The 27,609-nt window shown below is 37.2% G+C and overlaps 3 protein-coding genes across 5 annotated transcripts in view; 1 reads left to right on the top strand and 2 right to left on the bottom strand.

Annotated features, from left to right (window-relative positions):
* LOC144366036 (mediator of RNA polymerase II transcription subunit 23-like) lies at positions 1-26,453 on the bottom strand. 3 transcript variants are annotated; one of them, XM_078019127.1, is made up of 5 exons: positions 26,436-26,453; positions 25,669-25,790; positions 24,846-24,977; positions 22,982-23,119; positions 1-1,422 (listed from the first exon to the last, which is right to left on the bottom strand). In XM_078019127.1, the coding sequence occupies exons 2-5, from the start codon at positions 25,675-25,677 to the stop codon at positions 1,396-1,398; spliced, it is 306 nt and encodes a 101-aa protein (XP_077875253.1). In that variant the 5' UTR covers positions 25,678-25,790; positions 26,436-26,453; the 3' UTR covers positions 1-1,395. The 3 variants fall into 3 exon arrangements, with proteins under 3 accessions (XP_077875253.1, XP_077875254.1, XP_077875252.1); XM_078019128.1 differs by lacking the exon at positions 1-1,422 and adding an exon at positions 21,312-21,326; XM_078019126.1 differs by lacking the exon at positions 1-1,422 and having other exon boundaries at positions 22,139-23,119.
* Positions 8,723-20,393, top strand: LOC144366035 (arginase-1). The gene is made up of 8 exons (XM_078019125.1): positions 8,723-8,837; positions 12,751-12,823; positions 15,085-15,259; positions 17,189-17,348; positions 18,735-18,829; positions 19,167-19,271; positions 19,460-19,596; positions 19,825-20,393. Exons 1-8 carry the CDS (start codon positions 8,781-8,783, stop codon positions 19,992-19,994), a joined length of 972 nt encoding a protein of 323 aa, XP_077875251.1. The 5' UTR covers positions 8,723-8,780; the 3' UTR covers positions 19,995-20,393.
* LOC101963893 (mediator of RNA polymerase II transcription subunit 23) overlaps positions 26,436-27,609 on the bottom strand; it is a 62,989-nt gene continuing 61,815 nt past the window's right edge. Inside the window, exon 30 of the mRNA XM_078019119.1 lies at positions 26,436-26,650. Coding sequence (XP_077875245.1) covers positions 26,625-26,650 — 26 coding nt within the window. The 3' untranslated portion in view covers positions 26,436-26,624. The remainder of the gene's footprint in view (positions 26,651-27,609) is intronic.

Raw genomic sequence — 27,609 nt, 5'->3', positions numbered from 1 at the left:
TTTAGAGGAAGAAAAGTTTATTTGGGGGCTCATAGTTTCAGAGGTCTTAGTCCATAGAGAGCCTGCTGCATTCCTCAGGGCTCAAGGTGAGGCTGAACATCATAGCTGAAGAGTATGGCACAGGGATTCAGCTCACAATATGATCTGGAAGGAGAGAGAGAGAGAGAGAGAGAGAGAGAGAGAGAGAGAGAGAGAGAGAGAGAGAGAGAGACTCCACTCATCAGATACAAAATATATACTCCAATGACCCAATACCTCCAGCCACACTCTACCTGCCTTCAGTGACCACTCAGTCAATCCTGTCAGGGGATTAATTCACTGAGTGGGTTAAGGGACTCATACCCTAGTCATTTCTTGAGCTTTTGGAGAACACCTCACATCCAAACCATAATGTGAGGGTTTGCATCAAATCCTGACTTTTAAAAGATTTTTCTTTATATTCTCATTTCTCTAACAAACTTTCACTTTAACAACGCGGAGGGAACAAAACCCTTAACTAACATGTAAAAACTAGATGGTAATGATGGCAATTTTTTAATAGAAAATTTTATCACAATGTTTATGATAGGTATTTATAACTAAAAGCAAGATAAATGGTAAGTAAGCTACTTTGGAGAATTTTACAACTAACTATGTAGTTCACTAACAAATGTATAACTAATAAACACACATTTTAAATATTTATTTCCTATTTAACATCTGGAGTGATTTTCTGGGCTGCTTACAATTGAACAATTGGTAGAAAAGGAAGTTGGCTAAGTGTGAATAGAACATTTATACGAATGTTTAGCTAATTAAGATAATTTAACATGAGCAGTACTTTAGCAGCATACTTTATGCTTATATGTCATTGCCAGTTTGATATGTCTGTTACTACAAAAATGTCAACATCTTAGTTACTGATTTATTTGAAAGCCACAAAGCAACATTTTCTTGAATGAATTTATGTCAGACTTTTCACTCAGGTTGTTTTTTCTTCAAATTAGCATGGATCGATGGGCTTTTCCTGCTTCTGGATTTCTCCCCTTGCATGACGGTTGCTCCTCCTAAACCAAAGGGAGAGACTGGACTCACATGGAAAGTGAAGTCCAGTTAAATTAAATTCAATTTCTAAGTGGAAATAAGTGCAAAGGGATTGATGAACTAACTCCCCCAGGTCTGACTTTACCTGGCAAAATTAAGCTTATTAAGTTATTAAGTTATTTTTAGCTAAATGTTATTTTACTGGATCATTTCAGTTTTTTTAATCCCATTTAGTTACAGGTTTGCCCCATTCAAACATCAAATGTTACAAGCTGATACGTTAAAAAATACATTTATAAAAAGCATTTCAGTCTAACAGCAGTCCCAAGAATGTTGTTTGCATAAATCCTCACTACATGCAGGCACCATTGTTCACCAGCATAAAATGGCTCCTCTTTCCTGCAAGAGATATCAAGGTATAATTCATCAGTGCATGTCAACACCTTCTGTTTTCTCCATTTTATACTTATTTTTTAATTTGATTATTTTATTTCTCAATCAAAATTAGGAAAATTTATAATTGATATGCAAAATTAAGAAAAATGATAATATACAAAAATTGCACGTGTTAAATGTATACATTTCCATGAGCTTAGACGTGTGCATAGACCTATGACACCATTGCTTCCATCAAGGTACTAAACATATCCATCACCCCTAAAATAGGAAAAAATACTTTTAAGTCCTGTAAAGCAAAAACAAAAATGCAAAGAAAAAATATGTAGCATATGAGCAACAAAGGGCTTACAGGCTTCATGTAAAAGGAGTCTTTAGGTTGTTAAGAAAAAACAAAGGAGGAAAGAAGGTGGCCAAAGACCTGATGAGAAATTTGCAAAGAAACACAGATGGCAAATAAACAACAAAGCTTCATTCTGAGTGTGTGGCTCATGTGTCTTCAAGTTAAAAGAAAGAACACACTGAAAAATGAAATATAAATTTAGTTTGACTCTGAGCTTGGGGAGAGAAAATCATTAATTTTCTGAGATTCTTTCTCAAAATTTGTATCACTCATTAAGTTTCATTTATGAAGGATCCTAATATCCCTTAAAATTTTTAAATGCTAAAGACCGACTCTAATTTTTTAAAAATGAAGAAGTCATAATAGATCTGGAGAAAGTGGCATGAGGAAGTACGATGGCATCAGAGGGACCCAAAAACTATTGACTTCAATTTTCAGTTCTAAGCCCAATCAGCTCTATAACTCAGATCAACCACTCCACCTCAGTGGACAGAGCTATTTCATATGCCTCTAATTCTAAGTCCCAGGCCACATTTACTTTGGAGTAAATCTAGATGCCAAGGACGGTCACAGACAGTAGTTTCAAACCTTATCCACAAGTGCAAGACATTTAGTACCCATATTATTTCCAGGAATTCTCAGAGGTTTATGAACCTAGTGATCTTAATTACCTGTGATCTATACCTTATCCTTCTCCCCTATTTGTAGACTCTTTGGTGGTCTACAGCTGAAACCTTCAAAGCAGACAAATATCCACCCCCACCCCCCACTAAGTGATTCAGGGTCTTTTCGGGCACTGGGTGATACTGGCCTGAAGACCTCCAGGCACCAAGGTGGGTGGAGCTCCCTCTTCACCTCATCTCTGTCACCAGGTCCCAAGCAATATGCCCTGGAGCCAGTGTGCTAAGAGAGATCAGCGACCTTGCTTTTGTCATTTCTTTTCCTATAGTTTCTGCTAGAACAAAGAGACCAGGCTGGACACAAACTTCACAGATCCTTTCAGCCTTTATTCAGGAACTGGACTCACTGGATTACACCTATGGGAATGGACCCACTTTCCTGGTGGAAAATGAGCCACCTCCTGAGAGGTGGTCTAGTGAGCATATCAGTTTTCTTGGGCACCCAGTAATTTGGGGTTTGTTCTGTCAATCAGTGAAGGGGTCAGTTTGAGTGCTGAGGAATTTGAACTCTTGGCTCAGGGGTCTGTGCTTTGCATCTGGAGAGATTTACTCTAAGAAAGGTCGGATATCCTGAGGGGTTATCACTGTAGTGTGATGAGACACCTCCTTCCTGCCTGCAGTTAGCACCAGGGAAAACATTTGTCTTGGGAGATCAAAGCTGTCAGTGCATGGCTTTCTTTTTACTCCCCTTTTTTCAGGCCACATTATTTTGGGGAGTCTTCAAAAATCTAATAAATATTAGTTTCCGTACTCCCAAGGGTACTGTTTCAAGTCTGGGGGAGTAAAGAGAGAAGGGAAAGAATTGGAAGGAGTCCACAAAAATAGGCGTGAAGCAACATGAGCCAGACATTCAGAGTGAACCTTCTTTTTGGCTGCTCCCTCTACTCATCCAGCTGCGATGACTCAGATGGTCAGGAAAGTCCCCATCATGGCTGGGTAACATACTCAGGGATCATCTGGATTGAACATTGCCATAAACTTTCAGTGTTCCAGGAGTAGGTCTGTCTGGTTTCAGGAGTCTTAAGCACCAAACAAAATGTTTCCTTCAAATCACCCACTAGATATTTAGTCTTGTTGATTTTCTGTATTTTCTGACTTTGTATCAGAGTGCTAAGAATTCTGGGCTTTGTCTGAAAAGGGCTTTATCTGTTAGTTGGCTGAAGAAAATACAGGAAAAATGGGAGCATCAGGAGGAGAAAAGTATCATACAAATTCTTAGTTCATCCTTCATTATTTCAAAAGCATCAACTGAAGTGTCTTAGGAGTTGAATTGTTCCCTCCATCCAAACATGTGTTTGTTGGAAGTCCTAAGATTCAGTACCTTAGAATGTGTCTGTATTTGGAAATGAGTCATTGCAGGTATCATTTAAGATTTGAAAGCCAAAGAGCACTAGAGATTGCCAGCCTCCCCACCCTCCCCAGCCTCCAAGAAGTAGGAAGAGGCAGACAGGGATTCTGCTGCAGATTTCAGAGCAAGAGTGACTCTGATGGCACCTTGGTATCAGACCTTCAGCCTCCAAACTGTGAGATGATAACTTTCTGCTGTTTTAAGCCAACCAGTTTGTATTACTGTTACATGAGCCATTGGAAACTAACACAGGGGCCTACTATGTACCAAATCACACTCTAGTAGTTTTGGATTGATGTCAAATAAAATGTGATCTAATTCTCAGGAAAATGCCAGATAGGAAAGAGAGTAGGGGTAGAAATATTAATAGGTCTATATTATTAATGGAAGATTTAAAAAAAACCCAACACCAATGCTCTAAAATAAATGAAGAATTGAGGTGGGAAAAGTGGAGCTCTGATAGAGTGCCATAGATAAGATGCCCATGATCTTTTTCCTTCAAAAGTCCTGGGATGACAGCTTTGGAGATTGCAAAAGTAAAGAAAGCAGTGATCATTAGGAGACAACATGAGGTCACCAAGAACAGGACCTGTCAGAGTCAGTTCAGTTCCTTTCATAGTAGTCATACTGGTAGATGATAAAAAGTAGCAGACAAGTGTAATGAAATTTTATAGATGCTTGACAGGTGTCCTTATACCACCCTTGTGGACAAGATGGAGTGGTTGAGTTAGGGATTCATGAACAGCTAAACCTATAGAATGATGAGTAATTGATAGAGCTGTGCCACTTTGGGTGGAGGCTTCCAGAAGAATAACAAAGGATTCTTGCTTAAAAACTTCTCTATTCAACATTTTTATCAGCTGTTGGAAAAGGTGGGCATTGCTAAATTTGTGTTGGTTGAGCCACATGACTCCATTTACATCTGGATGTACACCCTGGGCTCTCAATGCCCCACAGGGAAGCTGGAAGATGCTTTGAAAGGAGTGGTCAGGTTGGTGACTTAAAGAGAATAGCAATTATGCAATTCAAGAAACTGGTGAGGTATATGAGGATACTCATCCTAAACAATAGAAACCTGAGAAATATAGGACAGCCAAGAAATAGTGTGTTTTACTTGGATAAAGTGTGATTAATAGGTCAAATGACAGGAAGGCAATCTCAACTTAGTATAGGAAGGAGCTTTCAAAGAAAAAATTCTGGCAATGAAATTTGGAAGATAGCAAATTTTTGTGGGTGAATCTATAAAGTTAATAAAATTATAGCAGGTTGTTTGAAAGGAATTCAACAGTTTATTCTAAATATATAGACTGGAGATATAGAATATCAATCAATTGTAAAAAAAATGAGTAAAGAAAAAAAACAAAGAAGGTCATACAATAAAGCATTGTGACCTGGTGCATCCACAAATAAATAAATCAATGGCACAGAAGAAAACTGCTCAGCATCTGACCCATTTATGAAAGGTAACTTGGTATGTGATGGAGGCAGCACTCAGATCAGTGGCAACAGAGGTAGACTGTCCAGCAGTGTTGAGGATACTGATGGATCAGAAAGGGGAAAACAGAGTTGGAGAACTTGCACAATATATCAAGGTGGATGTTGATGGATTAAAGAAGTAAATGTAAAAGATAAACTCTAAAGCAAATAGAAAAAAATATAGAAGTAAATGAGTAGAACTTAAAACTCCTAAAGCTCCAGGGCATTAGAGAGAGATTATTCAACTATCTATTTTAAAATTAAGAACTTTAAATGAAAACACATACAAAATTATCAAGAGTCCTGACAGATTAGGAAAAGTCATTTGCAATGTCAACATCAAGAGGTTAATATTTAGGCTATACAAGAATACCACAGGTAAATATTTAGGCCATAGAAGCAAAACCACAGGCAGAGCTTAGGAAATCTATTTGGCAAATAATCCTATTAACATGGTCTGTGAGACTGGGTTTCCTCACTTATTTGTTCAATAACTATGTAATCAGTGCCATCCTATATAACTACTGTTCTAAGCAGTGGGAATACCACAGACAAAATCTCTGCTTTAAGTTATTTAAATACTTCACAATGTTTTCTCCCTCAGTAGAAAAAAAGAAGTTTACTTCTTCTCAGTTCACAATATTTCCACTATTGGAGCAGGAGTGGGGTAGAGCCCCCCAAGATTACCAAAGGAAACCAAACTAAATGATAGACTAATAGTTTTGTCTATTACCCTGCACAGGTTAAACAATGTAAGTAAACAAAGCCAAACTAATAACACCAAACAAACCCTAGAAATCATGTATAAGCTAGAGTGTCAGTTCCTGTACCATAGTTTGCTAATCAGCTTCCAATACCAGAGGACCATGGCTGCAAGGGCCCATAGACAAGGTGGCCAGAATGATATAAAGTCCAGCTATTTAGAAAGTAGGCCAAAACTCAGTGTCAGTACGCCAGCATTTGAGTTAGGACTCCTATAGCTGTTCCAGACCATGCATGGACAAACAGGGAGAAAGGCTTTGTGAGATCCAGGAGTCCTAGTCCACGTGTACTGGTGAGTGCTCATTTAAGATCCTCAGTGGAGTTTTTTGTTTTGTTTTGTTTTGATTTGATTTGTTTTTGCATTGGTCTCTGCATTAGAGGATATCATTCTTCCCATTTTGTGGCCTCATTGAGGGGTTTGGCCATAACTGAAAAGTTAGTGATCCATATCTGACAGAATTCAGCACTCAAGATCTGGCAGCTGGTGGAAGGGATTGGAATTGAGCAGACTGTCTTGTCTGTTTCCTTTTGGGGCCAAGTTGTAGTTGTCTCTGAGTCAGATAGAAACCAAGGTGCTTGACAGATTTGGGCTTTCTTCTTTGAGACTTTGTAGCCAGTTTCACATAGGAGAGTGAGAACCAGTTATGTCTCCTTCATGAAGTCTTTTTGGGTTGCTCTGACCAGCAACAGATCATCTACATATTGGACTAAAGTGTAACAACATTAGAGGTCAACATCCACGTCATTATTTAGGAAACATTGTCAAATCAGAAGCCAGCACCGTCCTGAAGATGGTGGTGAGTTTTTGAAACCTTGCGGTATCTAAGTCCAGGTCCATTGACCTTTGTTCCCTTTGGAGGCTTTCCAATGGAAGGCAAAGAGGGCTGACTCTGTGGTGCCAGTCAAATGCAGAAGAAGGCATCTTTAAGGTTCAGAATGTGAAATAAGCTGCATCAGCTAGGAGCCAACTTAGGAGAGTGTATATATTGGGGACCACACTATGTAGGGTGATTTATTGCATGTAAATCTTGAACTGCCTGCTAACCATCAGTCCCTGGTTTCTGGACAGGTAAAGAGGTATATTCCATGGTGATTGGCAAGGGCTGAGAATTCCATATTACAAAAGTCTGTCCAAATGTTTTTTAATTCCAAATTGTGCCTTATGAGGAATATGATATTGTCTTAGGCATACCAGTATGGTTCCTGGTTTTAATTCCACCACCACTGGAGGAATGTTTGGGCTAGACCAGGTGGATCATCCTCTGCCAATACTCCTGGTACCTGGAAAGGGAGCTCTGGTCCCTGCTGTGGTGTACTACTAGCCTAAAGAGGCACCACTCTACTTCCCAGGGAATTGTGAGGGTTAAAATCCTTGGTTTAGGTTTTCCCAATGATAGGACTGCCTGACCTTTTGCATCAAAAGTTCTCTGGGCTCAGAGCTTTCTCAGCAGGTCTCAAAACCATCAATGGCAACAGGCCATCTGGTATGTACAAGATCTCATGGACCACTTCATGGCCTGCTAAATTGTAACTCCGGGGCAATAGAAAAGGGTAATGATCCTGTAGCCAGAGGCTCCCACATTGCCTTCTGTGTTTTTGAAAGTGGGACTACAGGTTGGGTCACCATGGAATGGTGGGCCCCAGTGTCCACCATGAGGTCCACAGTTTGGCTCCCTAGGAGCATTTGGACTGTAGGACCCACAGGGATTGAGGCTGTTCAATACTAACCCTCATTATAATTTTCCATAGCTACCAACCCACATAATCTTTCTCAGGGGCATCACAGTGGTGTCTGTGGCTTTGATCTTCATGGGGAACATGTTTGTAGGGCTGCTATTGCCCTTGAATGACTTGACCTCTCTTATCCTGGTAAGGAGTAGCAGCAGCCCATTTGTCTTCCTTCAGTTGGGGGCATTTATTTTTCCAGTGGCCCTGGTAGTAGGCACATTGGTTTAGTCTCAGCCTAGTCCAGGTGAGGGGGTTCATCCATCCACACCTTCTGGCTCTGCATCTGGTCCTGATTTTGACAGTTGTTTTGGCTTTACCTGGAAATTCTTTGAATTTTATACCCAATAGGAAGATGGGTGTGGAAGTTTACATTTTTGTAGGAGTCTACATAACAGTATTATATTTTTTTGAGTTCACAAAAAGTGCTTTTGGTCCCATTTTTTTAGATTAGTCAGAAGTTTTACCACAAAAACAGGCATAACATCATCAAATCTGTTGCCAAACTTAGCTTTTAACAAGGCAGAGAACCAAAATATAGAAAGTCCTAACTACACTGAGTTCTTTGCAGACATTTTTGCTGATATTTTGTTAATAAAAACAATTATGGTGAGGGTCTCTGGAGAAGCTTAATTAAGATTATTTGGTGAAGGAGGGGGTGCCACTACAGGTTTATCCAGCTATAGACACGGTTACTTATGCAATTATGAAACCACATATAATTGCCTAAAGAAAGATTAACGTCACTCGGGTGGCTTTTCAACAAAGACAAGAACAAGGAACATAAATAATGCTCACTTAATTAGAGACCTGAGCTCAGAACAATCGGGTTCATTTGAACAATGTGCAAGCCTTTTTTTGACTCTGTCTTTCTGCTCAGTAGGTGGAGCCAGGTTTCCTCATTAGAATAAAGTAAACACGTTCAACCCAATTATAAGTGGCAAAAAAGATGTGCACTCTGTCTTCCAGTGTTGCAGAGTGTGGCAACCTGAGAACACTGGTGCAGCAAAGTGAAGTATCAAGGACCATGAGCTCCAAGTCAAAATCCATAGGGGTTGTCGGAGCCCCTTTCTCAAAGGGACAGGTGAGTATAAGGCCTCCGCTTTGAATAACCGTACTTTATTGGAAATTTGGGACTTTAAAACATGTAAGGTGTTATTTTCCGGTTACTTAAGTTTTTCTCTACAATCTGGGCAAGGAAATGATGTTTTAAAGTCCTCTCACCATTTCGAGACATTGCATAATTATGGTCTCAAACCCACCTACTCCTATGACTCCCAATCTCAGAGTCAATTTTGTTTGAAACTGAATGTTTACTCGTTTACTCGTGTTGAACCAAAATACTTTTATTTTGCATTGAAATGGACTATTTTTCAGTGCAGCGTCTTGTGTATCTTTTGTTGTTTTTGGTGTTTGTGATACTCCTTGAGTATCCAGAAGGAGAGGAGAGTTTAAGAAGACTCATTTGTTCCATTATGTAATTCGTTGAGTAGAAATATTTAATCAGTGATGATCTTCAGAATTGTTTTAATTTAAATAACATAAATGATAGTGTTTTATGCAACTTTGTCAATAATTTATATTATTTTATGGTTTAATGATTCTTTGAAACTCTTGGTCCATGGGCTGGTAGAATCTGTCCTGTATCTTCCTGAGTGGGGGACAAATACTGCAAGTTGGAAACACTGTCTGGACGAAGGGTTTATGAAACTTTCAGATTGTCTTAGAGCTATCTAAGTGTGAACCAACACATATCATGAACATTAAATTGACAGTTCTTTTCCCCTGTCTGGACACATTCATATTGGTAATTATAATGAGATGACAGGATGCCTTCCAGACTTCAACATGGTCTGGGCTTAAAGAGGAAAATTAATAAGTCAAACCGAACAGGAGAGTATGTGAGTTGAAATTCCAAAGGTTGAGGTTTGTGTTTTTTTTTCTTCTTCTTTCTTTTTTTAATGGACTCCTCCCAGTTTCTAAAAATTTAAGAAGACTTTCACCCCTTTTAATTTTGAAGTCTTGATGTGCACTCTGACTTTTTACTGCAAAACAAATTGGGAGAGGCCAGAGGTTAGAGGCCCCAACTGCATTTGGACTGTCTGTAAATACTGCTTCCCTTGCCCTGGAAACCCTCCAAAGAGGCCTCCTAGTACAGGGACGTCCTGCCGACACGGGTGTCCTTTAAATCCACAATATCCTCACCTATTTTTCAAACAGTTTGTAACAGTAAGAATTGAAAAAAGCAACACAAAGGTAGGAAAGAAACTCAACATCATGCACAACAAGAAAACTGGAAGCTGTACTCCATGTGTGTATGATATGTCCAAATACACTCTACTGTTGTGTGACCCAGAAGAACAAATGAAACATTTTTAAAAAGGAAGGAAAGAAGGGAGGCAAATAAAAGGAAAGGGGGAGAGAAGGAAGGAGTCCAAACATGTTCTGGCCCTGGGGCATCTGCAGAAGCCTAACCCTGATGAGGACAGCCCCTCTGGGGACAATGACAACCTCTAAGGTATAGTGTGTCAAAGTGCCACTGAATGCATTTCCCATTCTTAGTAATCCCCCCCCACACACACACACCCTGCTCTTGTCCCATTAAAACATGGCCATGGTAATGAAACTTATTGTCTCTTGTTGTCAGGACAGAGAGAGAGATTTTTCTATACTAAGCCATAAGGGAGATGTGTGTGTGTGTTGCGGGGAAGGGGGGGGGGAGTGACAAACATATAAGCTTTTGTCCGCATTTAAAAGGGATAAAAATTTGACAAAAGGCAAAAAAGGGAAGACCAGAAGGCAGATGATAGAAGGTTGAGTCTGAGAAAGAGCTCCTTTCTCTGCCTTGCCCCTTGTAAGGCATCAAGGAAACAATAAGGTAGGTATTATTTTTATCTAGTAGTTAATAATGTTCAGAGAGGTGTGGTAATTTGCTCAAGGTTACACAGCCTTGACTATGTGATTCCAGACAAGGCTGCTTCATTCCAAAATCTATGCCCCTGACTTGCACTGAAGCCTATTCAGAGAGCTCAATGCCTTAGTAGATCTGATACTTGTGGTCCAGTAGGGACTGGGCTCCATTTAAAAAGGCAGTGGAACTTAAAAAGCAGTTTCCAAAGTGGACAGATGAACCAAGCAACAGGCAAAGATTCATCCCGAGAAGCAGTTTGAAACAAACAAATAAAACAAAGGCTAGAAGATGTCACTCTGAGAAGTTTAAGGACAGCCTTATAGCAAATAAAGTGTCAACTAAGGGGTAGATGAAATTTGTTCTAATGTTGGAAAGGGCAAGGAGAAAAAAAGGCCAGGGAGTTTTGTCAAATTGTTTTTGACCATTTACAGTTTGTCAAACCTACATGACAACATGTAGTGCCATAAAGTAATTTAGATTGAAATTAAACAAAGGAGAAGGGACAAAAATACAAAACTAAAGACGGAGTATGAACCAAGTAGGACCTTACTGGGAGTTAAAGCGGGAGAAAGTCCATCTCCTTGATCAACGGTTGGTCATCTCCTTGACCAGAAGTTGGTCAGGGGGTACAGCTTACAGGTGGTATCAGGTTCCCTTATACAGGAGGAACAAGTTACCATGCTCTAAGGCAGGGCAGGGTAAATGTAGAAAACAGGAATGTACCATGTATCTCAAAATAGTTAGAAGAGATTTTGGATGTGCTCTCTCTAGTGACATGATAAAAGTTGAAGGTGATGGATATGCTGATTACCTGGAGTTGATCACTACCCAGTGTATACACGAGTCAAGATGTCACCCTGTAACTCATAAATCTATCCAAATATTGTATGTTAATCAAAAATAAAATACAAAAAAATTTCAAAAGGATTGGAGTAAAGGAGAAAAATATGTCAGGAAGAATGTGTGCCAGGGACAGGAATTTGACAACAAGGATTTACTTGGCATCTTGGACAGGCCACCTGTCACTTGGGGAAGAAATATTTGCTTACTTTGGGTCCACAGCCCCAATCCTAGGATAAACACGTCTCTTTTGGCATGTCTTCTCATCTGATAAAAAGAAATAATAACGTGATGTATCTAAAAGTCCTGTTGGAAATTAAAATCAGAGAGATATTTTTAAAAAATGATTTCTTGGGACCCCTATCAGTGGGACTAGAGGCGGACATGCTGGAAAGGAGAGGCGTGTCCATTCCCAGGTGTGGAATCAGCATGGGTGTAGTTTCTTATGACTGTTTAAACAGGTCAGAACCTGAAATTTCTGGGCTGGTCTTTATGATTTCACCTCCCAGGTACTGATTTTCCTATGGCCTGCATTCACCACCCCAAAAGGCCCTAGGTACTGCTGTGAGGACCTGCACACAGGCTGGTCTCACCCAGACCACGTTCTTTTCCTTCTAATGCCTTTTGCCCAAGCTGTTCCCCTGAATTGCAAAATTTCTCCATCACCCTGTCATGTTTTTCTGACCACCTCCTCATGTTGCAAGACTTGGCTCAAAGATCATGTGGCCACAAAGCCATCACTGACCCACTGTGCCTCTTGCAGAGTTAGGAGTACTGTTTTGTTACTAAGACACCTCATATCTGTGTTGACGCAACTACTCATGTAACTGGTATTAACACCCACATTTTCTATGGGTTTATGAGTGGCTCAGAAACAGGGGCCTTTCCTTTTCATTATTCTAACTTCATCTATCAGGGTGCTTTGTGCTGTGTGGATAGAGTTGTGTGATGGCAGGAGGGGCTGCAGCATTGAAATCCTAAGAGCAGGATATAAATAGAAACTCTGCCACTCATTAACTGTGGTGCAGCAGGAGAACCTCATAACCTTCATGATGAGATTCTGTTCCTCCTATTTGGCTTGGGGGTAATTCAATCTACCTTGATGTGAAGAGTAAACTAGAGGATTTAAATTCCAGGGTCTATAGGATCTCACAAACTGATAGATAGGATTCAAGTAATGAAAAGTTCTTGTGGGCATTGGGTGGTCATGATCACGACTGAAATACTTTACTTTTTAATTGTTCAGCCACGAGGAGGGGTGGAAAAAGGCCCTACAGTCTTGAGAAATGCTGGTCTGCTGGAAAAACTTAAAGAACAAGGTAATTTTTAAGTTGAAAGATGATCATCCTGATCACCTTCCTAGTGAAATTAGAACTCCTGAGAAAACACAATGTTTGTAAGGATGTTTATATCACAGAACTGCAGACTAACCATGCACCTGTATAGCCACATGGTGTCAGAGAGGTATGGTTTGGGAAAAGCCCTCAGTAAACGTTGTTGTTGGAACTTCTCATTTGGAAGTTTTATCTTCCCAGCCGAAGTGCTGTACAAAAGAACCTATGTGGCAAGAACTATGGGGTTGGGGAGGATGGTATGGGAACTAGTAGAATTAAATAAAAACCAAGAGGTTTCAGGAAGGAGACTACCAAAAGAGGATCCCAATTTGTGAAAGAAAAAAAAGAAAAAGAAACAGTAATAATAGTGATAGGGGCACTTAGGTTTTACAAAGTAGGTATGTGCACGCACACACATTTGTATGTGTAAAACGAAAACGAAAAAATTATATGTTTGTTAAAGTTGAGGCTTAAGTATATGTTATCTTTATATTTGAAAAACCCTGATGAAGTGTTAATGAAGTCATGGAACAACTGAAAGTTTCATGTATTTCTGCTAGGAATGCAAAATGATACAGCCACTTTGGAAAGCAGTTGGACAGTTTCTTAAATAAACATTCATTTACCTTTTGACCCAGAAGTTTTACATATTTTCCCAAGAGAAGTGAAAATGAAAATGACAGACCGGAACATAGGTACATCTCAAAAACAACATGATACGTGAAAGAGGCAACAAAAGACCACATACTGTATGCTTCTATTGATGGAAATTCTAGAAAGACAAAAGTATAGCAATAGAATGCTAATCAATGATTCCTGGGCGTGGGGATAGGAATAAAAGGAACAGAAGCCTGGCTTGGTGGCTCATGCCTGTAATTGCAGTGGCTGAGGAAACTTAGGCAGGAGGATCATGAATTCAAAGCCAGCCTCAGCTAGCTGGCGAGGCACTAAGCAACTCAGTGAGACCCTGTCTCTAAATAAAATACAAAATAGGGCTGGGAATTTGGCTCAATGGTCAAGTGCCCCTGAGTTCAATCCCCAGTAGCAAAAAAAAAAAAAAAAAAAAAGAGAGAGATATGGAAATGTTCTGCATAAGAGTTGTAGTGGTAGTTACAAGATTATACATATTTCCAAAACTCATCCGTGTGTACATTCAAAAATAAGCAAATTTTAGTGAGTTAAGAATTATAAATCTTAAATCTAAGAAGGAAGGGAGGGAGAGAGGGAAGGAGAATAGAAAGCTTGGGTAAATGGACTTGGTTAATTTGGTCACATCTCATCTGAGATGTATGATACCTCTTGGAGGTGTTACTGAATCACTAACACCCAGACATGATAAATGAACAATGGCTGAACTGATCCCAGTTCACAGTTTTACAGGAAGCTTTCTAGTTTTGAAACCTTTTTCTGGCCCTTTTAGGAAGCACACTCAGATCCTTAGGGACTTTGGGTTACCTACAATTTTTTTTTTCCTATTAAAAAACCTACCAAACTTGCTAAAGCAGAGGCTAGGGGTCAAGCACATACTTGATTCTGACAGCACCATCTAGAGCCAGGTCCTAGAGGACCAAGGAGGAAGCTGAGTTACTTCAGCAGGTGACAGTTTGGATCAGGACACCTCAATTTTCTCTTTGAAAGCCACTGTTACCAGGGCCTCTGTAACTGAGCTACCTTTGAGAGCCTGGGGCTCAACTTTCTTTATTGAATGGAAAAAAAAATGTAAGTAGAAATTTTCAGAATGGCAAATGACCAAAAGAAAAGCAACCTGAAAGAAAAACAAACCTGAACCCGAATAATCATTAATACAGAATCAAAAAAATTTAGAAAATGCTGGTGTACTCTCTCTTTGGGGTGCTTTAACTGTTTCTTGATTACAAAAACAAAGTATGATTATTATAGCAAGACAGAAAGTACAGAGGCAGAGAGCAACAGAGGGACAGTGGTAAGGACAGTGATGCCTCCTGCTAGGTCCAAACCAGAAACTGCCACTGTTCTTTTAGTGTCTGCTCCAAATGGATTGCTACAATAAGTGCTCATTGAGGGCTCGGTATACAGCTGGTGCCAGAGTGAGATGATGATGCCGACAGGACAATGTCAGGCAAAAGCAGACATGATTTCCACCTTCACCACATTTACAGTCTTTTGGCCTTTGCTTACACTTTTGAAAATAGACTTATTTTATACATTTGTAACCAAACTGATTTGCAATCTGTTTTTATTTAGTAACTTGAAACTTTTAATTGCAGAGTGTGATGTGAAAGACTATGGGGACCTGCCCTTTGCTGATGTTCCTAACGACAGCCCCTTTCAAATTGTGAAGAATCCAAAGTCTGTGGGAAAAGCCAACGAGCAGCTGGCAGATGTGGTGTCAGAGGTCCAGAAGAACAACAGAGTCAGCTTGGTGCTGGGTGGAGACCACAGGTCTTATGCAGTGGCTGTCCCCCTGCGGTCGGGCACAGGCGGCAAAAACACCAATATTTAATACTCTACTTTGCCTTAAAAACAATTTTTTTAGGTTCCTACTTTATTACAGAAACAGACTTAGTTAAATTTGCAAAGTCTCACAATATCTTTATGTTTATCAATTACAGCAGGAAACAGGAGTGGATTTTAGCCAAATAGTGCAGGCTTCTATTTCTAAATAAGTGATGCTTGTTGTCAGCTAATTTTTCCTAATTACTTATAATACCTAGAACTCAATTGGTTAACAAGTTTTTAAAAGAATGTAAGCACCTTTTTTTTTGTATCAGATATTGAACTCAGGTGCACTCGGCCACTGAGCCACATCCCCAGCCCTATTTTGTATTTTATTTAGAAACAGGGTCTCGCTGAGTTGCTTAGTGCCTCACTTTTGCTGAGGCTGACTTTTAATTCGTGATCCTCCTGCCTCAGCCTCCTGAGCCACTGGGATTACAGGTGTTTGCCACTACACCCAATTATAAGCATCATTTTTTTTTTTGCTGTATAATTTTTCAGCAAGCAATTACATCACTATTTACATTTGTAGTGTCAGATATTCAGGTTATTTTCAAATTTTGACTATTATAAAGTATGACAATTATTTTTGTGGATGGAGCTTTTTTAAATGTTTTCTCTCAAGGATGCTATTACTGGAAGAGGCCTAATGACATCAAAAAATGGACACATTCTTGAGCTTTGATATGAGAGTCAATGAATTCACAACCCTCAACTCTGTGTTTTAAAGCCAGCTGTTACCAGGGCTTCTTTAACAAATATATAATTGAAAGAGTGGGGCAGACGTTCTTTTTTTAAGTGGAAAAATTTGTAAGTGGAAATTTTAAGAGCAAAAAATGCCCGAAAATCAGGAAACCTAAAAGAAAAAACAAACCTCAACCTGGGCATCAGGCACGATGGCTCTCCTTTCGAGAATCTGATAGTTCTGGATTCTCTGAATGATGCCTTAATGCTCACAAGTTGGAAACTTGGGCATTGTATAGTAAATTCAAATATTTTAACTTTTGTGCAAGGCACGACTTAGATCTTCCATTCTGGCAAAATGTTTGGAGTTTAGAGTACTTGGGATGGATTTGATGGGCCTGAACCCAATCAAGAGTGGGACATCAAATGTGCAGCAAGATTGTAGACACAGCAGAGGCTCTGAGCACAGAATAGAGTGAGAGTACCAATGACTGTAATGTATGGAAGAATTGAGTGATGCTTTCCAATTATGAAGGAGTCAAATTCTAAGAAAAATTGACTTTGTCATAATTCACTTCAGAGAATTAAGTATCTGCCAAACGGAGCTGGATTTAACTCTAAGAACTGAACAGTATCTCAGTGAAGGAATCTCTTGTGTGGCTAGAGTTTGTTGCATATTTTTTTTTTTGGTTAAAGTATATAAAGCATTTTTATTATAAGATGACTTAAAAATATTTTAGTAAAATGATAGCAGTGTAACTTAAACTTTTTAGTAAGTATTAAGTGTAAGCTATACCTTCCCTATTGTCATAATTGTTTAATTGGCATCTCTAATTTAAAAGTCTTGTAAGAAATAGCTATTTGAGCTGGGCATGGTGGCTCATGCTTGTAAATCCAGCAGCTTGGGAGGTTGACACAGGAGGAACATGACTTCAAAGCCAGCCTCAGCAAAAGTGAGGTGCCAAGCAACTCAGTGAAACCTTGTCTCTAAATAAAAATACAAAATAGGGCTGGGGATGTGGCTCAGTGGTCGAGTTCCCCTGAGTTCAATCCCTGGTACCAAAAAAAAAAAAAAAAAAAGCTACTTGGACTTAAAACCTAGCAGGCAGATTAAGTGAGCTAATGATATGATGTAGGTATGTAACAATATTGACAACTTGAGGTTCATACAAAGTTTCTTCTCTTCCAAAGTTTGGCAATTGGAAGTATCTCTGGCCATGCCAGGGTCCATCCTGACCTTGGAGTCATCTGGGTGGATGCTCACACGGATATCAACACTCCACTGACAACCTCCAGTGGGAACTTGCATGGACAACCTGTGTCTTTCCTCTTAAAGGAACTGAAAGGAAAGGTAAAAGACTAGTTGATACTGCTTTACAAAATAATCTTGGCAAGTAGGAAGCATCCTAAACTATTTTACATTGATATAATTGCAAACCATTTTCTCTGTGCTAACAAGCAAAAGAATGGTTGATAAAGGGGGTAATGTTCTCTGTCTTTACTTTTCTTCATAGTTTGCAAACTGACTCCATAGGCAATTGTCTCTCTGTGTCTATGGGGCATTGGTTCTAGGATACTTAGCAGATACCAAAACCTTCAAATGCTCAAGTCTCTTATGCAAAATGGCCTAGTATTTGCATATAACCTATGCACATCTCCCATATACTTTAAATCAGTTCTAGATTACTTACAATATCTAATACAATATAAATGTTATATACAGAGGTATTATTCTGTCTTGTTTAGGTGATAATGAAAAAGTCTGTACATGTTCAGTATAGACCAAACCATCATAAGCCTACCTCTGTTTTCAATCTGTGTTTAGGGGAATTCACAGATGCTGAAGAACATCCTCTCTCTGGATTCTTAAACTACCCCTTAGATGTTCAGAGGTCATCAACTTTCCAAAACCACGTCAAGTATATTGTGAGGGAAGGAGCAGAACTCGGTCTCCTGGTTCCCATGTGTTCCCACTACACATCACACCACCTCTCTTCCTTATGAAGTGTCCCCTGTACATCAGAGCTCTTCAAGAAAAAGTCTTCAATGCAGATTACAATGATTTATCACTTCACATTGATGGTAGAAAGCACCTTCTTTTCCAGAAGATTTAAGATAAAATTCTAGATTGAGATTTAACATTGTGGCTCATAATTTTTATTGATGTTACAGTATATTAATATCTTTATTGATAATAATTATATTTGTCCTAATGAGGATTCAAGAGGATTCAAACCTTGTACTGTTAAATGCTCAGAAGTAACTTTTTAAAAAAAACTTAGGACCAACAAATGTGTTTATAAAATTGCAAAATGTCAAGTTAACATATGGGAACAGCCAAGGTTGGCTCCAGGACAAAGTGGTTATCAGTCATCACATTATGATATGAAGAGCAGCAACAAGTCTTGTCCTACATTCCCCTTACCTACTCTAGACTTAATCCAGAGGACTTGATCTTTAGAAAGAAACAGAAGAAGAAAGCTACTAAAATAAAGAAAGCACATTTATTTCTTTAGTTTTGAGGATGCAAGACCCAGCAGACTTGGGGCACAGAACAGGGAAATGCTGTGTTAACATGGTAAGGCAGGCATTCCCTTTATTTATCTTAAAAATAATATCCTCTAAGTTTATATTCTAAACATTAAGATATATATAATCCAACAACTGTCCTCAACATTACCTGTAGGATTTACTCAAGAGAAACACATTTAACTAAATGGAAACATTGCCACTTTAGATCCCTGATGTACCAGGATTCTCCTGGGTGACTCCCTGCATATCTGCCAAGGATATTGTGTATATTGGCTTGAGAGACGTGGATCCAGGGGAACAGTAAGTTTATTCCTTGATGTGATTTGTCTTTATTTTTTCTTTGTGTGTTAGATGTTTACAGCCCCAAATAAACACTTCTATATACAAACACACACACACACACACACACACACGTATCTATATACATTTACACACACATGTATCTATTCAGGCTATTTATATCTTGACTTGCTGTTAAAAATCAAATAAAATTACATGCATACAGTTCACAGAACTTAAAATATTTTATATATTCTTTACCAGTAATCTTTCTTTTTAAAAAATAAAGAAAGGGAAGAGGAGGAAATTGAGTCAGCTTTATTAATTGTAGATTATTTTAATATCTCTTCTTTGATAGCTACATTGTGAAAACTCTGGGTATTAAATACTTTTCAATGACTGAAGTGGATAAGTTGGGAATTGGCAAGGTGATGGAAGAAACACTCAGCTATCTACTAGGAAGGTATGATGCTCTCGTGTGCATGACATAAGACTTGCTAATGATACTAACTGATGTAAGTTATTAATGAAGCCTTTGCATAAAAATTATGGAACCTTAGGGTTTGCAGAATAAGAACTGTAGTTGTCTACTAAATATTAAACCACCAACTTTAAACTGAAATAGTGAAATCCTTTCCCACTTCTTAAAAGAAAGAAAAGGCCAATTCATCTGAGTTTTGATGTTGATGGGCTGGACCCTGCTTTCACACCTGCTACTGGCACACCTGTCCTGGGGGGTCTGTCCTACAGAGAAGGTCTGTACATCACAGAAGAAATTTACAAAACAGGTAGGTAAAAACCTGAGACAATAAAGAAGCAAGTGTACACTCGGCTAGTATGTGTTTATGCTCCCTGATCTGAAAACCCAGCCCCACCCATCACTTGATGCAATAATTAAAGAATATTTTGTTGGTGGCTATCTCTTTACTACCAGGTAACTTTTGATTGGGCTCTGCTGATATTAAAATAACAATTTTATAAATTACATTATTCACATTTCTTTGTTGTTGTTGTAGGGCTACTCTCAGGACTAGATATAATGGAGGTAAACCCATCTCTTGGGAAGACACCAGAAGAAGTAACTCGAACAGTGAACACAGCAGTAGCACTAACCTTGGCTTGTTTTGGAGTTGCTCGGGAGGGTAATCATAAGCCTACAGTTAACTACCTTAACCCACCTAAGTAAGTGTGAAAATAAGATATAAAAATCCCAGTGCTAACAACATAATTACCAAATCTAATAATATACTTAAGCCTATAGTTATCCTCCTAAAAATCTATTCATTCAGAAAATTTTTTCCAATTTATGAATTCTACCAATTCCTGCTTGAAAATTCAAGATTTGAAAATTCAAACTTTTGTACAATTAAAAATGTGTATTTCCCATTTTAGCAAAAGACAACTTTAGAGAGAGGCATGTTAATGTCCAAATAATATGCTGGTATCGAAAATAAACACACACCAATACAGGCTCTCCAGTTAGGAACTCCTAATATTAGGAGACAGAGCCACCCAACCTGGAGAGGTAGCCATGTGTCCCTGTTGTTCAAAAGACATAATTTTTGTAATAAACTCTTTAAACTAAGACTGTGTTGTCCTATGATTAACACACACATATATGAATATATATATATATATGTATGTACATATATATATATATATATATATCCCATTTAAAACTGCTGTATTTTTAAGTCAGTGAAATCATCATTCCCAAAACATTGTCAGAACTTAGTGAAGCTCTTAAAACTCTGGCTCTGGTTTCTTCATCTGTAAAGTAGATAACCACAGGCTTGGGCAATCTCTAAGTTCATCAACATTATAGATGACCCTATTTTACTTTTCCTAAACCTCAAACATGATATTGGTTGATATTTTAAGCACAGTTGCTTTTCAGGTTGCAAGGGAAGGAGAAGATATTCCCTAAATGTGTCTAGGAGCCAGAGAAATCAAACTACTTTTCTTTTCTAAGATGTCCTAATTCAGATTAGAATTCCACCTAAAATTGTCTGTGACTACAAAATGTCTTACCGTTTTTAAGCATCCTAAAAACATACCATGGCTATGGAACATAGGAAAGAAGAAAAAACAAAAGAAAAGAAACTTTTCTTCACCCTTTCCCCCAAAGTACACAGGAATCCAAGGAAACTAATGAAGCAGGTTCCATGGTGGAACTTTTAGTGTGTTATTCTAACAGTTATATGTTAAGAGTCTCTACCATCTGATTTTTGACATGCAACTTAGAATTTTAAACCTAGCTATTGCCTCTATGGCTTTTGTAATATAAACATTTTATTGAATGACATAAGAGTAAACAAGATGTGCCATTATAATACAATTGTCCAGTAGAGTAGACATAAGCGGTTAATATGATAAAAGCTTAATAAAATTTAAAACTCAGTTCCATATTCAAATGTTCAACGGCCACATATAGCTATTAACTTCTATACTAGATAGCATAGGAACAAACATTTCCTTACTGTAAAAAGTTGTATTGGACAAAACTGCTTTAAAGTTACTAAAATAAATAAAGAAAGAAAGAAAAAAAGAAAGAACTTTTTAGGAAATAATAAAAATAAAGGCATTTTCTTCCCTCAGCTAAATAAAGTTTCTACTTTCTATTGATGTCTATGATTTGCAACTCTAAAAGTCTACTCAAGGAAAATCATATTCCTACTTGCCAATGAGAAAAATATGAATTTTTAATAAACAAATTGGAATGGACATGTCTGTGAGAAAGTCTGATTTTCACTTCTTCTATTCTATTGTGTAATACCAGAGTCACAACTATTCTCAATCAAGGATTTCAAAGCAAAGCAAAGCAATATAATCCCCAAATCAACAAGAATTTATTAAGACTATGTTAAAATTAATATTTGGAATCATATAAAGCATAAAATTTCTGGAAATTTAATATGAAGTCTGTAAAACTTAGTTATGCCATTATCTAAATTTTAAGCTGAACTTGTATGGCAAATAAAGATATAGTGATTATAATGATATGAACTATGAAAAAAATGAAAATCTAAGAGAAATATATTTGGAAATAAGAATTTGAATTACAGCTGGTTCAATTCACTAATTCTTTTTTTAAACCAGTAACTCTTAATTCCTAGGACAATTTTAGTCACAAACTAGGGTAGAACACCTCATGGAGTAGCCCTGGCAGCACAAAGCCTGGAAAGACATTCATTCAAATTTAGGTAACTAAAGAAATCATAAGGTGTATTCATCCAACAGTCTTTACTAGTTTTCAAGTTTTTCACAATGCCATTTCCCCCAAAATTAACAATGTCTTTCAGAAATCTAATAAACTCTAAAGAACCAAAATGTATTTTAAAAATCCATATATTTAAAAAATTTGGAATTATGAAAATTCCAGGTGAGGATATCAACATGCAAAAGCAACTGATTTTTACAGACAGAGATTCGGGAATCAGCCATTTAAGCATGATTTTATTTAAATGTATGCATTTTCAGATGATATTTTCTTACATGGTTTCCAACTCATTTCATCTGGTAAGTTCAAAGCAAAGACAAAAACGGCCCATCTACCTCGATAGAAACATTAGACTATTTACTTGGAAATTTACAATAAAAATTTCAAGCCTTTAAAAAAATACAAAACTTTGTTTGCTTCTGCAATGCAATGAAACCCAGAGTCCTTTATTTGATAAAAATCTCTATTATCCTGAAGAATCACAAAAGAAGATTTATGTATAAAAGGATTTGTAATGGTTATTTTACATGTGTTCTGTCTTGAAAGCAAAGTACTTTAAGACTGACTATACAATAATAAAACATAAAAATAAAAATAAAAACAATGGCTAAAATAGGAAAGACTGAGAATACAAGGCAAAAATCATTTGATCACAGTATACACCTGTGTTCCTAGGGTGCTCTTAATTGCTATGAATATGAACAATATGTAGCTTACTTGATCTCTTAGAGACAAAAATATAGACAGGGAGATGGGAATTAAGGTGTGAGGAGATTCACCATTTGAATCAAAAGAAAACAATCTGAATATCTCTGCTGCTTCTTCTACCACATCACTTTAGCATGATCACATTCAGATTTAATAAACTTGAGTCCACTTTCTAAGACAGGTATATTTCCATTCTTACTACAGTAACTCTAACTTCACTGAGTTACTGGTAAGGATGCTGGCACCTGATTAGACTGAGGTGCTGGAGATCCACTATTTATAGCTTGTGGAGGCACTGCAGCTGGTTCCATCTTGCTAATATGTGTGATGAATCGAAGACGAAGCTTTAAAGCTGGTTTTAAATTACAGATAATCTTCTCTACCTAAGAAATAAAAACACATTAAAAAATACTGGAGGGGCTGGGGTTGTGGCTCTGTGGTTGAGCGCTCACCTAGCATGTGCGAGGCCCTGCATTCGATCCTTAATACCACATAAAAATAAATAAATAAATAAATAAACAAAGGTATGAAAAAATCCTTGAATCAAGAGACTTCAACTTTCCATTTAAAAATGATTTACATACATTCTGAAACAATAAACTAGAGAAGGGGCTGGATAAGAAGTTTCAGTATGTGCTGTGTGTATTTCAACAAAAACAGATGTATATATTTATAAAAATATCTTTCTACTTATCTAACTAGACAGTTATCCCACTACCAAAAGCTAGCATAGTTTATACTAGAAATTTTATACACGCAACAATTTGATCATCCTTTTAAAGTGCCATCTTCATAGAAGCATTAAGCTTAATTATAGTTTAAAGTTCTTTAAATAATTCACATCTGCAACTTTATAAATAAAGCTAATTTTGTTTTGATTTTTACTTAGAATTTACACTAAAAAAATTAGTTCTACTTTTACGTAAAATATTTAAGAAATAAATATATTAAATAGTTTCACTCACTGCTTTCTTAGCTTTACTCAAATATACCTTGACTTTAGGAGGAAAGACGAGTCTGCTGGTAATTTTTCTTTTTTTGTATTTTATGTGTCAAAATTTCTTAGGTTCAAATATAAAGAATACTTTATTTATTCATTCATTTTTAAAAGAGCATTACATTATTGGTTCTTTCCATGTTGTGTTTCAACAAAAGTAGGCACAGAGACACATGTTCTCTTTCTTTCATTAGAGACATGTGAATTCTTTTTTGACATTCTTGCTGAGGTATAAAGGAGTCAACGTTTTCCCAACCTCCACTCCTAGCAAAGAACTCATTAGACTTGAATTCACATGGTTATGTCAAAATTTTCCTTCCTGTCCATTAGAGTAAGACATTAACATTCAAATATTGGGAAGGTATATGAACTTTACCTATCAGCCCCACCTCCTCCCTTCTAAAACAGCCCAGTTTCCATTTATCACACCAGGAAAGTTGGTTGTGATCCAAGGAGGTCTTTTCAACTTTTAGCCACATCAGATGTACCTCTTCATATGTTGAGTTCAAGTGCACATCTTATTAACTTCACCAGAACTCTTATGCTCTTTTTGTCACACAGAGCAAACCTAAATACTTATTCCATAAATATTAGGATACTTGTCCACACCAAATAGTGTGGACATGAACAATTTCCTAGGACTTTTTTCTTCAGGGTATATATTCCCACATTCCTTGAATATGCCTCATGAGTTAGTCTCTTGACCATTGTGGCTTCAGTTTTCTAGTCATGCAGCAATCTGTTCAATGTCCCCATGGTGTGCCCTGATCATTGGGGGAAAGTATGAACCTCTTTTTACTCAGAACACTACACCTCTCTGGTCTGTTTGTGTCATACTACACTGTTTCTCCCTAACGTGATTACTATTAATCCCCTTTTCAGATATTCTATGGCAGATATCAAGGAGAAAAAGTAAGAGCATGAGAAAACATGTAGTTACTATTTTTTAACATGTATTTACTTTACTACCATATCTAGAATAATACACCCTGTAATCTTAAAAGGTCTTGTATCAAGGCTTCACTCTTTTAAAAAAAAACACAAACAAAAACATTCATCATCTGTTTAAGTTTTCTAAGACAAATATTCAAAAATACATAAATTTAACTTACTTGTTCTTTCATGCTGTCACCAGTAAACATATATTTCATATGATACAGGAAGTCACAGATGGGATCCATGTAATTTAAATGGGTGCTACACTGGTCTACATTTACCAGCATGTCATAAAATGCCACACCAATCTAGTCAACAAATAATGTGAAATTATTTAAATGGCCAAAGTAGTTAAATAGCCCAAAATGGTACAACTGGACTCCATTACAAAACCATTAAGTGGGATGGCATGTTTGGTGAGGAACTGTCACAGTCATGTAACTACCTCTATGCATATAGGAAATATGATGCATTTACAATGAAATCCAGTGAAACAGTATACTCCCTAACTAAAATTTCTCTGCACAATCTAAGTCATTTCTCTTAAAAGTAAGAGATAAATGATTCACTTTCTAGATACCATCTCTTTAATTTCTGGGATAACTGCATTCCAAGATTCTATCTTCTTAGTTTTATTTAGCATTTCTTGCTTTTAAGATTCTATTCCTGGCTTATTTTCTTTTTCTCTACATCTTATTAGAAGTGAGTAACTTCATACAATTCCATCAATATAATTAATTTCTCTGCACTATAAATTCTCAAATGTACTTCCATATCCTTAACTTTCCTCTCAACCTTCATGATGGAGTATTTCTTCCTGCATCTCCAAGTGAACACATCCCACACCAAAGTCATTATAGGCACACTGAGTTCCCCTCTAAAACTCCTTTTAGATCCTACTAAGCTGACTTTACCACTAATGGTTGCGACTGGCAGTTTGAAAGCACTAGTAAAGAAACTTAAACAAATTCTTCACAATTATAACAGATTATATTTTACCTCTATCATACATAGAATTCTCTCCTGCTGAAATCTTTGTAAAAAATGGTCCTACAAGATGGTAGACATAAAGCAATTGGAATTCAGTCTTCACTATAGGAAGCAGTACTTCAGTGAGAAACCTAGAATTTGAAGATAAATATCTCTTATGAAATCAGTGGAAATCTTTGAATTTTGTTAATACAGTATTTACAAAAGTAGTAAAGGTATTTACAAAACTTGTAATTCTTTCAAAGGTCCTTCTAAATTTCATAAAAATATTTCTAACTTATCTCACATTTCTCACTGGCTTTTACTTTGCCTATTGAAATAAATTACCTCAGATTTAAAAGTTATTCTTATCAGTACAACTATTGACCAACAGAAGGTAAATTATTTGAAAGAAAAAAATAACAATCTCATGTAAATGCTGTTCTCAAGAAATTTGAATCTAATTAATATCAAATTTAAGGTCAAGAAAAATAATCAGAAAATAGGCTGATATTAGCCTTTCAGTTCAAAAGGCAGCTAGCTCTTGGGATACAGTGTGGAAATAGCATGCATTTGACTAAGCATCCTGAAACCATAATGGAAAACTAGACACCAAATTATTACTTGCACATACAAGTTAATTTTAAAAATAAGTCTGAAATAAAGGAGGCTTTCTGATTAACCAGGGACTCTACATAGTTAAAACACTTATTTTGCAAATTATTCTCATCTGTAAATGATTTTTTAAAAAATAGAAAAACAAAAGGCAAATTTGTTTCAGAAATCACAATACTTACTTTGGAATGAGTGAAAGTTGTCCAATGCTAGAATGGTGCCATACAGCATGTGCTAGAGCTAATGTGTAGCTACAGCTCATCTCAGAGTAGGACTGATGACAAGCAGTGAAGTCAAATAGGCGGAATGGATAACCAACCCACTCTGTTTCTGATGTCAAGCTGCGACTGCTGATAACACTCACAATTCGATCATGAAGGACAATCCAATATGGTTCCTTTAAAATCAGAGGAAAGTGGATGAAAAATATCACTTACTCATCATTTGACCCCAAAGCCTATAATACTATTCATTTCTCATACTTTAAGGTTTTCTAGCTATCCCACTATGTTCGTGCAACACAGGTTTTGAAATGCAGTTGGGTGGCTTTGTAATTGGTCAAATTAAGTTAATAACGAGCTGGGGGAGAAATGTCTGTCAGAAGGAAGGTTCCACACATGTGTTTGCCTGGCTTATTTAGTACCAGACATTTACCAATAGTTACTACACAGACAACACTAGTACATGTATAAAATTCAGAAATAAATCCATATATTGTGAAGGTGGTGTGAAGAAAAAATGACCCACAAAGCTGCATAATCAAACAAATTTATGGAGCCCCATGTTAGACAACATTATTCAAAGAATCAATAGAAAATTACATCGTGCAGACTATATATGAATGGAGGTCAGAGTAGGAAGACTTCATAGGAGCTGGAAAAGTCAGAGAAGGAGTCCCTAAACTAGCAAAGAATAAATGGACTTTACAGAAGATTATGAAAGGAAGAGTTTGGGCATAACATCTTATTCACTAACATATCAGAAGATAAAACATGTCTGTTTCTATCAGCATTATTTGCATGAAGAAAGGCTCAACATACCTAACATATTAAAGGGCCAAAGCAGATCAGATCCTAATGTAAAAACTAAAATTGGATAGATAAGGTGATACTAGAATATGCAGAGATCTTTTAAGGCACATTTTCATTTGATGCACAAAAGGCAAGGAAAAAATGGAGTCTACAATATAGACTTTTTTAATATGAAAGACTAAAAAATATGAAACACTAATTTGCATGATGTCCTTGTATAAACTCATCCTCACTGTATTTCATTACTAAATATAAATTACTGTTTATTATCTCACTAGTAGGCAGTGAAACCAATTGCTCTAGATTAAATCAATAGGCTCCAGAT

Source organism: Ictidomys tridecemlineatus, chromosome 8 (assembly GCF_052094955.1).
Source record: "Ictidomys tridecemlineatus isolate mIctTri1 chromosome 8, mIctTri1.hap1, whole genome shotgun sequence".
Lineage (NCBI taxonomy): Eukaryota > Metazoa > Chordata > Mammalia > Rodentia > Sciuridae > Ictidomys > Ictidomys tridecemlineatus.
This window is presented reverse-complemented; position numbering and strand designations above follow the sequence as displayed.

Coding starts and splice junctions, on each gene's coding strand:
- LOC144366035 (XM_078019125.1), top strand. CDS start 8,781: ATGAGCTCCAAGTCAAAATCCATAGGGGTTGTCGGAGCCCCTTTCTCA. Junction 15,260..17,188: donor GTGCTGGGTGGAGACCACAG/GTCTTATGCAGT, acceptor TCTCTTCCAAAG/TTTGGCAATTGGAAGTATCT. Junction 17,349..18,734: donor TAAAGGAACTGAAAGGAAAG/GTAAAAGACTAG, acceptor TTGCCACTTTAG/ATCCCTGATGTACCAGGATT.
- LOC144366036 (XM_078019126.1), bottom strand. Junction 23,120..24,845: donor GTGACAGCATGAAAGAACAA/GTAAGTTAAATT, acceptor TTTATTTCTTAG/GTAGAGAAGATTATCTGTAA.